Source organism: Lonchura striata, chromosome 19, assembly GCF_046129695.1.
Source record: "Lonchura striata isolate bLonStr1 chromosome 19, bLonStr1.mat, whole genome shotgun sequence".
Lineage (NCBI taxonomy): Eukaryota > Metazoa > Chordata > Aves > Passeriformes > Estrildidae > Lonchura > Lonchura striata.
Genome location: NC_134621.1, coordinates 9,739,932 through 9,752,405, shown reverse-complemented (window position 1 = coordinate 9,752,405; position 12,474 = coordinate 9,739,932). Strand labels below are relative to the sequence as shown.

At 51.3% G+C, this 12,474-nt stretch overlaps 1 protein-coding gene across 1 annotated transcript in view; it reads right to left on the bottom strand.

The window, feature by feature from the left end:
- Nucleotides 1-10,349, bottom strand: part of MAP2K6 (mitogen-activated protein kinase kinase 6) — a 46,706-nt gene extending 36,357 nt beyond the window's left edge. The window contains exon 1 of the mRNA XM_021536912.2: nt 10,261-10,349. Coding sequence (XP_021392587.1) covers nt 10,261-10,276 — 16 coding nt within the window. The 5' untranslated portion in view covers nt 10,277-10,349. The remainder of the gene's footprint in view (nt 1-10,260) is intronic.
- Between the last annotated feature and the right edge of the window lie 2,125 nt (nt 10,350-12,474).

The window sequence follows — 12,474 nt, the reverse complement described above, 5'->3', positions numbered from 1 at the left end:
TGCAGGAAGCTGTTCCAGCCCCTTATCAGACAGAAAGCTCCTGATTTCTTGCGGGGGAAGTACCAAATGTTTTTGAGGGGAAGGAAAAAAAAAGAAAGGAAAAAAAAGAAAAGGCATGCCTGGCTGTAAAGGAAGCTGCCTGATGACATGAATGGAGCTGAAGTCACGCTGGGAGGAAGCCTGAGGTGCTGCCCAGCTCAGGTGGCTCTGAGCAAGAGGACATTGCCAGGGCTGTCACCCCACAGGGACCTGCAGAGGTGCAAGCCCTGGGCTCCTTCTCTCTGCCAAACACTGCCACTTCAGCCTTGTCTCACTTCAGAATCACAGAGTGAACCAGGCTGGAAAAGACCTTTGAGATCATCGAGTGCAACCCACGACCCAACACCTCCCCATCAGCTAAACCTGAGTGCCACGTCCAGGGACAGTGACCCCACCACCCCCAGGGCAGCTGATTCCAGTGCCCCATCACTCTCTCAGTGAAGATTTTTTTCATTTCTTGCCTCCAGAAAGCAACTTGTTTCTCATCATCTCTGAATGCAGCATCTGTGTCACCCTCCCCAGCTGCCAGGGGCTATTTTGGGCTCTCCCTCCAGTTCTGGTGCTGCTGTCAGGGGCTGCTTTAGCATGTGGGATGTCCTTCCCTGCAATGCACGATCTGCTCTTTTGGTTAATTTATAAAACTGATTGCTTGGCAGGCATCCAAGGTTTCTGTAGATATGTTCCAAAGTTTTATTAGCAATGAGCAAATTGCTGGTGTCCTTGGGAAAGGTAAGGAAGTCAGAGTCTGTGTTATTGGCCTTTGTTTTTTTCTAGAGGGTCTCTCCCAAAGGACAATTCCTCTGGCTGCACAAGGACCTGTAGATATGATGGTTGTCCTGGCATATTCCACAGATACCTAAAAAACTTAGATTTTCTGTTCATTATTTTATCAGACTTTATGCCTTATTTCAGCCAAGAACTCCTTGTCTCAGCCTGGTTTCTCCTGGTAGGTTGTTAAGGGATTGTGGTTTTCATCTTTTAGGAGTAAAAAAGCAGAAAAACACTTTGTAACAGGCCAAAACCCAACAGTATTAGAGCACTGCCTTTCTTCTCCTTTAATAGGCTGCTCTGACAACCCTCTGCTTGTTAAATGAGAGAAAAATCTGTAGGCAAGCAGAGAAGGTCAATCTTGTGGGTTTTTGAAAGCATTTCATTAACACAGTTAAGTACCAAGGTCTGCTTGGGAGGGAACTTCTGCATTAACCAGCAGCATCTTTCTCTTCAGAGAAGCAAACCTGCAAGAGGGGACTGACTGCAGGATTTCTCCTCCTCTCCCATCCCAAACCTCAGCAGTGCTCGGATTTGGCTGCAGCAGCTTCCCTGTCCTGTTGCTGCTGCCAAAGCTGCAAAGGAAATCACGGCCAGACCTGTGTGTGCACCTCTGGCACCCAGCTGGCCAGAGCCTGACCTCCTTCTGCAGGCTTGGGGTGACCCCTGCACCCTCAGGGCTGCCACAGCCCCGTGCTGTGCCTTGCACTTCTGCTCCAGCCGTTTTTGTCAAGTGCTTCAACAAATCTACTCAAGATGCAGCTTAGCCCAAAGGGGTTTTGGCATTTTGATGACAGCATATAAAATCCTGTCTCTTCCTTGAGCTGCTCTCAGCTCCTACAGGTGCTCCTCTCCTTGGATAAAACTACAATAAATATCCCATATTTGTGCTGTAACCCTGGGCATGCACAAACCCCACAGCCACAGGCTGACAGTTCCTTTCTGAAAGGTCACAGCATCAGCTGGTTGAGAGAAGAAATCAATCCCAGCCCTTCCAGAGCCAGGCTGGGTTTTATTCCTTCATACTTTTGCAACACTGGAGACCCTAATTGCAGGCAATTAAAGCAGCCCTAGGAAAAAGGGGCTGTGCTGAAATCCAAGCTGGGAAGTGTGGCTCTGACTCCAGTGCTGGAGAGGTGCCCTGCAAGAAGGAGCCGTGCCCAGGGCTGTGCCTGGTGCTGCACAAAGCTGCCAAAAGGACCTCCTGAGCTCGTGTGCCCTGCTTTTTGGCAGGACTGTGGCAGGGATTGCTTCCCCTCCTACTGCAGGGACTTGAGGCAGTGACTGCAGCGGGCTCTGCCTGGGGCTGCTGCACACCAAAGATGTGAGAGCAGACAGAACGGAGCAAATCCAGGGAAAAATCACCCAGTGATGGAATGGGTTGGGTTGGAAGAGACCTTAAAGCTCATCTGATTCCACAGGCAGGGACTCCTTCCACTGCCCCAAGTTGCTCCAAGCCCCATCCAACCTGGCCTTGGACACTTCCAGGGATGGGGCAGCCACAGCTGCTCTGGGCACCCTGTGCCTCACCACCCTCACAGGAAATATTCTTAATATCTAATCCAAACCTACTTTAAAATGTCAGTTATCAGTGGTGGGTTTGCCTTTAAAATAGTCCTTCATCCTTCCCTTTTGGTTCTCTGGGAAGGTTTGTCTTTGCTGGATTGGGCCTTCCATCACCTTAGTGCTCTCAGAGCAACAAAAGACTTTTGAGTCATTTTCTATATCTGACCTTGAGCTACTGGAGAAGCAATAAACATTCAGAAGAGGAATGATACCATGGGGAGAAGCTGTAATTTTTATAACTTGTTGCTCGAGCGTGGAATAAGCCCTGCTGAAAACCCAGGAGTGAGGCAGTGGGGGCTGAGCCCCCACTGCAGAGGAGCACAGGCACAAAATCCACCACGCCTGGGACTGGCACAGAGCAGCCACGCGATGCTCTGAGGCCTTTTGGCACTGAGAAGCATTTTGCACTGAGTGCAATTACATATTTTTGTTTAGAAAAAGATTCTCCTTCAAAAGCAGCTCCCAAGACCGTGCTGATTCAGCCTTCATTAAAGGCCTCTTCTTGCAGACACAGTCAAGTGTTGACTCCTGCACTGATTTCCTATTGCTGCCTTATCTTTGGCATCTCATCTGCAACTTCTGCTGCGTTTTTTCTTTTTTTTTCCTTTTTTTTTTTTTTTCCCCACTGTTTTTATCTGAATGCAGTAAAAGTGGCTTCAGTTCTCCTCACGATTTTTGATCTGCCTGGGTGCAGGCTAAGAAAACCCAGCCTTGATGATAAAATTGCAGGCTAAGTAGGCTAACAAAACAGCACCAGCAAGAAACTGGATCAGCTCAGCTCTGTGAAGTTTTCCTGCTCAAGTAGGGGAAAAATAAATGCTTTTTCTCTTACAGATCTGAAACCCTACTCCAGCTGCAGAGGTTGTTTGCATTGGGCTTCACAGCACTCAGATTTTGCAGCCCAAAAAGCCACAGGCACTGCTCCAACAGCAACTGGGGGATGCAGCCAGAGCAGCTCCTACCCCTGAGCCTTCCCTGATGCCATCTCTGACCCTGCCCCTCCAAATCCAGGCTCCTGCTTGAGGATGGGCTGCAGATCCAGAGGGATTTGCTGCAGCTCTCACAGCACCAGCAATGCACCAGAGGCTTCTTGCAGCTCCCACAGAGGATGTTCAGCATCCCTCTGCACCACGTCCAAAGGAAAGATGGCTCAGAAATGCCTCAGCACCCCAGAGACTGTCCTGGTGGGATGAGCCCTCAGTGTTTGGAATCCCCAGTTTAAAAGGATGGGGAGATTGGAAGGATGGGCTTAATTTTGGCTTTGAGGCAAGAGAAAGCAACAGCCTCAGATCTCCCCTCTCCAAACTGCTCTTCACTGAGCCAAGGCCACTGAGCAGGAGTCACTTTTCCATTCACACTTGTCAAGTGCAGAATATTGTGTATTTGGAAGACAAAAACAAACAAAAAAAACCAAACAAACAAACAAACCAAAAAAAAAAACAAACCAAAAAACCCCAAACTTTTTGCACAATGAGCAGATATGGAGATTGCACCCACTGGCCTTCACCACTTGGCCACCACAGACCATATCTGCTGTGGCACAGCTCCAGCCTCCTGGATCTGCTTCCCTGCTCACACTGCTCGAGCTGATAATGCTAATCCCTTAAACTATTCCCAGACAGGCCCTAAGGAACTCCACAGGTAATGAAACAGATTTTGATTTTTTTTAATTATAGCTCTGTCCTCGTCTCAAACCAAAAGAACACTCCCGCAATTTCTCTGGCCACTGAAGGCTGACTCAACATTTCATCTAATGATGCTGCCACCTTGTAAATGCACCCCAAATTGGTCCCCCAAAACGTGAGTGACAGCAGGAAGGGACTCCTGGTGACTAATTCTTACTCAGAATTGCCTGTGCCACCACTGCCATCACAGCTGTGACCTGCCCTGTGCCTTCACTCCCTGGGAAGGGCAGAGCTTTGCCTCTGGAGCAGCATCAGGAATTCAAGGGGTGAATCCCTTGGGGCAGGGCTGGGAACCATCACAATGACCAGGCTAAGGAGCTCTGGGCCTCTGCATTTGCAGAGGGATGGGAAAGCATCCCCACTCCTGTGCTAACAAAACTCCCACACTATTCTTCTTTTTCCAGCTTTTGTCAGGTGTGTCGGTTTTCAATCCTTTTCGGAGAGGCTTCTAGAGGTGCTGTCACAGCTCTTTTCAGAAGGAGAAAAAGCCTAAGTGGCAACAAACACAGGCACTGTTTGGGGGGAAAAGGCAACTTTTTAGTCACCTCGTGTTATTTTCAACGAGGGGACCCAGAATCTGCAAACCTGCTGTAACCACGTTCCACATGAAGTGTCTCACCTCTCCAAATTACCCCTGTGGTTTTCATGGAGCATCATTTGCTTCACCTTAGCAGCTTGTGGATGTGTCAGGGGAGGGAATTCAGCCCTAAGGAAGCCCCGAGGTTCTGGTGATTTAAACACCAAAAAGGAGCCACGCTTGCGGAGGCACTGAGGAGCCTGGCAGGAGCACTCAGCTCTCTGCTCCCTTCTTCCTGCAACTTAGCACTTTTATTGCTAGAATTGCCCCTAGTTGGAGCTTTTAAATATTAAATATGTGCTGGGTAGCAGCAGGGAGCTGCTGGCCTGAGCAGGGACATGTTGGGACCTGCTGGGACAGGGGACCAGGGCTCACCCAGGTGTCTCAGCTCCCCTGGCTCACCTGGGCACAGCTTTGGTTCATCTCCAGCCAAATACTTTTTGCCCCAATCACATTTTCCTCTTCCCAAGGTGGGTAATTCCTCCAGCCTGGCATTGCACGAGGTTTTTAAACCTCTTTATAAACATTTGCCCCCTCTTAACCCAAAGCAGGTACACAGGCACCTCCAGCACTGCAGCACAGCTCCTAAACTAATTCAACAGGGCACCCTTAAAAAAAAAAAAGTAATTAAAAATAAATCATAAATCAACAACTGGAGCTGAAATTTGCTGCTAGTCCAGGCTTTGCTGGGCTTGCACCTGGCTGACCGTGCCACGGCTTTGCTGGCTGTGCCCTTGCCAAGTGCCTGTGCCATGGGAGTGTGTGAGTGGGGAGAAGCTGAGGTGGTGCTGATGAGGCAAAATGCACATTGCACAACCCACAGGAGCTGCTGGCAGGTTAATCCTACACCAGCAACAACCTGCCACCTACCTAGGGCTGCAAAAAAAACCCAACAACAAGGAATACTGCAGCTTTACGGCTGCTCCGCTGAGACTTCTGGCTGGGGAAAACATGAGTGTTTCACATAAAACTGTGGTATTTGGACTAGGTGCAGGGCCTTTGGTCAAAGTCCATAGGGTGCATGCTCAGCCAGCATCACGTGGGATGTGCTGCTCATAATCTCAGCTTCCCTTTGCAGCTGGAGCACTGAAAATGGTATTTGAAACAAGAGGCTGAGCTTTAGGTGCGACATCAACAGGCAGCAATACTTAGTTTAAATATCATTTCAATGTATTCAAGAATCAGTGCTCTCATGGGCACTGCTTCCCCTTCCCTTTTCTTATTTCAATGGAGAAATTTGCATATTTGCAGATGTTTTCTCCCATGTGGGCTTTGCCAGGGAATAATTCCCCCAGTTGCAAGCAATATGGGAGACTCCTGAATATATCTGCTGTCACCAGAGTCCAGATTTACAGCCTCAAACTGTGCTTGGCCTGAAATGAATATGGACTTCCTCTTTTTTTTTCCCCCATGCTCCTCTTCCCAAATAATATCCTATTAGTCATGACAGCCAAACGGGCTGGATTTTGGGCAAGGATTCAACTTCTGAGTTCCCATCAACATCAAGGCCCTCCTGGCCAGAGCAGCCTCATCTCTGAAGGTGAGGAACACGCTGCAGGAACCTGCTGTGCTCAGGAAAAGCTGATTTGCTATGGGTTGCTACATCCAACAAAATAATTCCAGTCTGCAGCCTGAAAGGGGGAATGAACGAGCACAGGGTGAAATGCAGGGGTGCCTTTGACTTCAGGTGAGTTTTGTATTTGGGTGGACCCTCAGGAAGCCCATCAGGGACAGGTAAAGTGGCTCAGGACCCTGAGCACAATGCTGGAGGCATCTGCTCATTCCTGCTGCAGAAGGGGCCAGAGGAAAATTGTTGTTTCTGAATTCCAGGGGCAGTTTTAACCTTTTTACAGACTGTGCAGGAAGCAGATCCCTCCCCCCATTTTTTAGCATAGTACAGGTAGGGTCTCCCTGAACCAGGTGGGATTCCTTGCAGGGAGTAAGAACAACTCTGCTGCTCACATGTTCCCCTGACAGGCTGCAACAAAAAAATTAATCTCAGGCAACTCTGAAAAGGATTCAAAAGGATTCTCTGAACAACTCTGGAAAGGATTCAAAGCAGGGAGAGGGCTCAGCAGCTGGCTGGGGCTCTGGGCTGTACTTTCCAGAGCTGCCGAGGAACCTCCTGTGCAACACATGAAAGCTGATCCCAAAACTCAGATTAACCCAAAGAAACTGATCCCAAAACTCAGATTATCCCAAAGAACCCGATCCCAAAACTCAGATTATCCCAAAGAACATGATCCCAAAACTCAGATTAGCCCAAAGAACCTGATCCCAAAACTCAGATTATCCCGAAGAACAACACCTCTGCTGCAAACCCCGGAGCTGAAACCCCTTCCTGAGCAAAAGCTGGGCCTGAACAGCTGAGCTTGGAAAAGTTATCTGTGCCAGGAATGCAGGCACTGGTGCTGCAGAGAGCGAGGAGGACGGCAAAGGGAGTCAAGAATGATGCCATTCATTGAGATCATGTTTTGTGGGCTGGCTACTTCCATCCTCCCTTTTTCCTGGTACTGGAGGACGCAGAAGGCCGTGCTGGGGGACGCTCTGCACCCCTGCAGGTCCCTGCCTGTCACCTCCCCTGCATTCTCAGCCTTTGCCTCTCCCCACCCAGGATTTTTGGGGACCCCCCTGTCACCCCAAGGGCTCTCCAGGCAGTGGCAGAGTGCTCTGGGTATCACCGGGTTCAATCCTGTATTATCAAACTTCCTTGGCTCTTTGCATTGGAAACTTTTACAATTCCCTGCTCGGCTGGAAAAGATGACTGCAGCAAACCCAAATGAGGAATAAATTATACAACAACTTTACATTTTTCTTTTACAAAGGAAAACTGTGTGGCAAGAGCTGTGCAGGCACCTCCTTCCCAACGTCCTCCCCTTGCAAGGATCACTGTGGAAGGCTTAGTTTGAATAAATAAATAAATAAATAAACACGACACCAGCTCCAAACCCACTTTGGGACCTGCTCCTGCCGGGCCACGCGCTGCCTCTCACCCCCAAAATCCCAAATATGTGCAAGAGCTGCAGGATGCAGGGAGAGCCAAGCTGCAACATCCAATCCAAATACTTCCAAAAGCTCTAAAAGCTGCATCTGTGTGGCCACTCGCTGACACACAGGCATGGATTTTCACAATGAATGGCCGCAGCTACTCCTCCTTAAAGCTCTCCCCGCCTGCTCTTGCAGGGGCTGTTGCATTCCCGCAGCATTTTTGCAATATTAAATTCTCCACCTCCTCCCCGCCCTTGCAAGGGCACAAGGCAGAGCCACTCTGGAAGAAGCAGGGAGTTAAAAAGCAAAGAGGCAGTGCTCTTTGCCACCACCAGCACGCTGGCAGAAATAAATCACTGCTGTCCCCTGCCCAAGCCCCCTCCTGCTGCTCCTCAGCGCTCAGCTCCTGCCCTTTTGCAACTCCTAAATCCTCAACTCCTGCAGCTCCTGAATGCATCATTCCTGCCCTTCTGCACCTCCAAAATGCATAATTCCTGTGCTTTTGTAACTCCTAAGTGCTTAACTTCTGCACCTCCAAAATGCATCATTCCTGCCCTTTTGCAGCTCCTAAGTCCTCAATTCCTGCAGCTCCTGAATGCATCATTCCTGCCCTTTTGCAGCTCCTAAATGCTCGGCTTTTGCAGCTCCAAAATGCATAATTCCTGTGCTTTTGTAACTCCTAAGTGCTTAACTTCTGCAGCTCCAAAATGCATAATTCCTGCCCTTTTGCAGCTCCTAAATGCTCCATTCCTGCAGCTCCAAAATGCATAATTCCTGTGCTTTTGTAACTGCAAAATGCTCAACTTCTGCAGCTCCAAAATACTCAACTCCTGCAGTTCCAAAATGCATCATTCCTGTACTTTTGCAGCTCCTAAATGCTCGGCTTTTGCAGCTCCAAAATGCATTATCCCTGCCCTTTTGCAGCTCCTACATGCTCAGCTTTTGCAGCTCCAAAATGCATAATTCCTGCTCTTTTGCAACTCATAAGTTCTCAACTCCTGCAGCTCCAAAATGCTGTCCTCCTGCAGCTACACAAAGCCCAATTCCTGCCCTTCTGCAGCTCCTAAAAGCTCCAGTCCTGCTGCTCTTAAAGGCTTTATTCCTGCCTTTCTGCAGCTCCACAGTGCATAATTCCTGCACTTTTGCAACTCCTAAACTCTCAACTTCTGCAGCTCCAAAATCCTCAATTCCTGCAGCTCTCAAATGCCCAATTCCAGCCCTTTTGCAACTCTGAAAATCTCAACTTCTGCAGCTCCAAAGTGCTCAATTCCTGCAGCTCCACAGTGCATAATTCCTGTCCTTTTGCAACTCCTAAACTCTCAACTTCAGCAGCTCCAAAATGCTCAATTCCTGCTGCTCCAAAATGCCCAATTCCAGCCTTTTGCAGCTCCTAAATGCTCAACTCCTGCAGCTCCAAAATGCATCATTCCTGCCCTTTTGCAACTCCTAAATGCTCAACTCCTGCAGCTCCAAAATGCCCAATTCCAGCCTTTTGCAACTCCTAAATGCTCAACTCCTGCAGCTCCAAAATGCCCAATTTCCGTCCTTTTGTAACTCATTAGCTCTCAACTTCTGCAGCTCCAAAATGCACAATTCCTGCAGCTCCAAAATGCATCATTCCTGCCCTTTTGCAACTCCTAAATTCTCAACTGCAGCTCCTAAACTCTCTGTTCCTGCAGCTCCAAAGTGCTCCCGGTTCTTGCAGTTCCAAAACGCTCCATTCCTGCCTTTCTGCAGCTCCCAAATACCCAATTCCTGCACTTCCCAAACGCTCCATTCCAGCCTTTTTGCACGCTCGGGGCGTGCTGGTGTGACAAACCCCACTGCTGCCTCTGACCAAAAGTTACCAAATATTAAAAGAGAAAGAGGGGGGGGGGGGGGGGGCAGAGAAACGGGTGGAAAATGATCTCAGCGCTGGCACGAGAACAATACTTTCCCATGGAAACATAGGTATATATTTAATTCCTGCTAACTCCACTCCAGTTTCACCTTTCATCTCCCTCGCGGACTTGTTTAAAAGTTTGCTTTAACCCCGCGCCGATCCCGGGCTGCAGCTGCTCCGCCAGCACCCCCACCTCGTTCCGTGCCAAAGGCAGGCGAGGGGCTCGCTCATCCCGGCGGCGGCGGCGAGCACCGCCAGCCAGCGGGAACGGCACCGGGAGCGGCACCGGGAACGGCACCGGGAACGGCGGCGGGAGCGGCGGCGGGAGCGGCACCGGGAGCGGCGACCCCCGCGCAAGGCGGGCGTGCGAACGCGCCGTGCACCCGCGCCCGTGCACGTTCGTGCACCCGCGCCCGTGCACGCTCCTGCACCCGCGCCCGTGCACGCTCGTGCACCCGCACCCGTGCACGTGCACCCGTGCAGGCTCGTGCACCCGCACCCGTGCAGTCTCCTGCACCCGCGCCCGTGCACGCTCGTGCACCCGCGCCCGGGCACGCACCTGCACGTGCACCCGCAGCCGTGCACGCGCCCGCAGCCGTGCACGCGCGCTTTGCACGCGCGGCTGCGCGCCCGGCCCCGCGCGCGCCCGCCGAGTTGCAGAAGCGGCTGCGCGCGCGCGCCCCGCGCGTGCATGCACGAGCGCCCGCGGAGCCCCCCGCGCGCGCGCCCGCGTGCACGCGCGCCCGCGCTCTCACCTCGGGGCTGAGACATTGTCCCCCGGCGGGTGCGGGCCGGGCGCGCGCACCGAGGGCCGTCCCGCGCGCGGCCCCGCCGAGGGGCGAGCCGCCCGCCGCGCACACGCACACGCACACGCACACAAAAGATGCGAGCCGCGCGCTCCCCCCCCCGGAACGCCGCGCGCGCTCCCGCCTGGGCGGCGCGGGGCTCGGGGCGCGCCGGGCCGGGCCGGGCCGGGCCGGGCCGGGCGGGGCGGGGGCGGGGGGTCCCTGCGCGGCTGGCGCGGGGCCGGCGCGGCTGCACCTACATGATGGGCCGGGGCGGCCGCCCCGGCCTGCGGCGCGCACGGGGGCACCGCACTGCGCGCGCGCGGCGCCGCCGCGGGGCCGCATGGGAGCTGTAGTCCCGCGGCTGCGCACGCCCCCGGCACCGCGCCCGGCCGCCGGCAGGGGGCGCGGCGAGCGCGGCCGGGGGCGCCCGCTTCGAACCGGTTCGAGTCCTTGGAACCGATTCGAATGGCTTCGAACCGATTCCAATGGCTTCGAACCGATTCGAGTCCTTGGAACCGATTCGAATGGCTTCGAACCGGTTCGAATGGCTTCGAACCGATTCCAGTGGCTTCGAACCGATTCCAATGGCTTCGAACCAATTCGAGTACTTGGAACCGATTCAAATGGCTTCGAACCGATTCGAATGGCTTTGAACCGATTCAAATGGCTTTGAACCGATTCGAGTCCTTGGAACCGATTTGAATGGCTTGGAACCGATTCGAGTCCTCGGAACCGATTCGAGTCGCTTTGATCTGATTCGAGTCCCTTGGAACCGATTCGAGTTGCTTGGAACCAATTCGAGTCATTTCAAACTGCTTTGAGTTGTTTCGAACTGCTTCGAGTCATTTTGAACCAATTCAAGTCACTTTGAACCACTTCAAATTGCTTCAAACCACTTCAGGTCACTTAAAATCGCTTTAGGCCGCTTCAAACAGTTTCAAACTGCTTAAAGTCTCTTCAAATCCCTTCAAGTAGCTTCAGAGCATTTCATTTCAAACTGCTGCAGATAGCTTCAAATCACTTCAGACTGTTTCAACTGCATCAAACCTCTTCAAATCGCATCCATCCCTGCATCCATCCCTTCATCCATCCCTGCCTGCATCCCTGCCTGAATCCCTACATCCATCCCTGCATCCATCCCTGCATCCATCCCTGCATCCATCCCTGCCTGCATCCCTGCCTGCATCCCTGCCTGAATCCCTACATCCATCCCTGCATCCATCCCTGCATCCATCCCTGCATCCATCCCTGCCTGCATCCCTGCCTGAATCTCTACATCCATCCCTGCATCCATCCCTGCATCCATCCCTGCATCTATCCCTGCCTGCATCCCTGCATCCATCCCTGCACCCATCCCTGCACCCCTGTGCAGCTCAGGGATGCTCCTTTGGCTTTCCATGAAGATTTCAGATGACTTTTGGAAAATAAATCACTGGGTGGGCCATATCTAAACTCAGCTGTTTTCATGGAGTTGTGATGGATGTGTAATGCCATGGTTGGCTCTCACAATTAAAAGGCAAAAAAGAAGATTCATAGACTCATAGTTATGATTTTATCATGGGGTGGTCTGGGTTTGGGACATTTGGGAGCATTGGCTCGTTACTCACTTCCAAAAATTGAAAAGTTTTATTAAAACCATATCAAAAATACAACAGAAGACTGAAGAAAGTAAATATTACAGTGCCAGGAGCAGAGGATTGTTGCCCTGATTTTTAAAATGTTAAGTTCTCTTTTGTAGTTCTTTTGAAAGTTTTAAAGTTTTTTAAAAGTTTTCTATGCCTTCTGATATTTACATATTTCTACTGGAGTTCTCATGCACTCTTCATGTAAACAATGATTGTTTTGCATTCTCCTTTTTGTGAAGGATTGATGGGCTGTTGGTTTGACAGTGTGGTTGGAGAGGTGGCGATTTCCTCCTCCAATCCACTGCCACTTTTGGAACTCTATATATTGAGAGGTCAGAAATAAAATGAGCTTTTTTCTCTCTTCTGAACTTCCCGAGCTTCTGTGTGCTCATTTTGTTGTCCAGTAGCGCCAGAGGATTTTCCCCACCATGGGCTCACCTACACAATGGAGGTTTCACCTTTTAACCCTTTAGTCCCTCCCAAAATTCTGTCCACCAACTCCTCCTTCTCTGTCCAGTGCTGGAGATCACTTTGACAGCAGGTCAGCTGTTGCCAT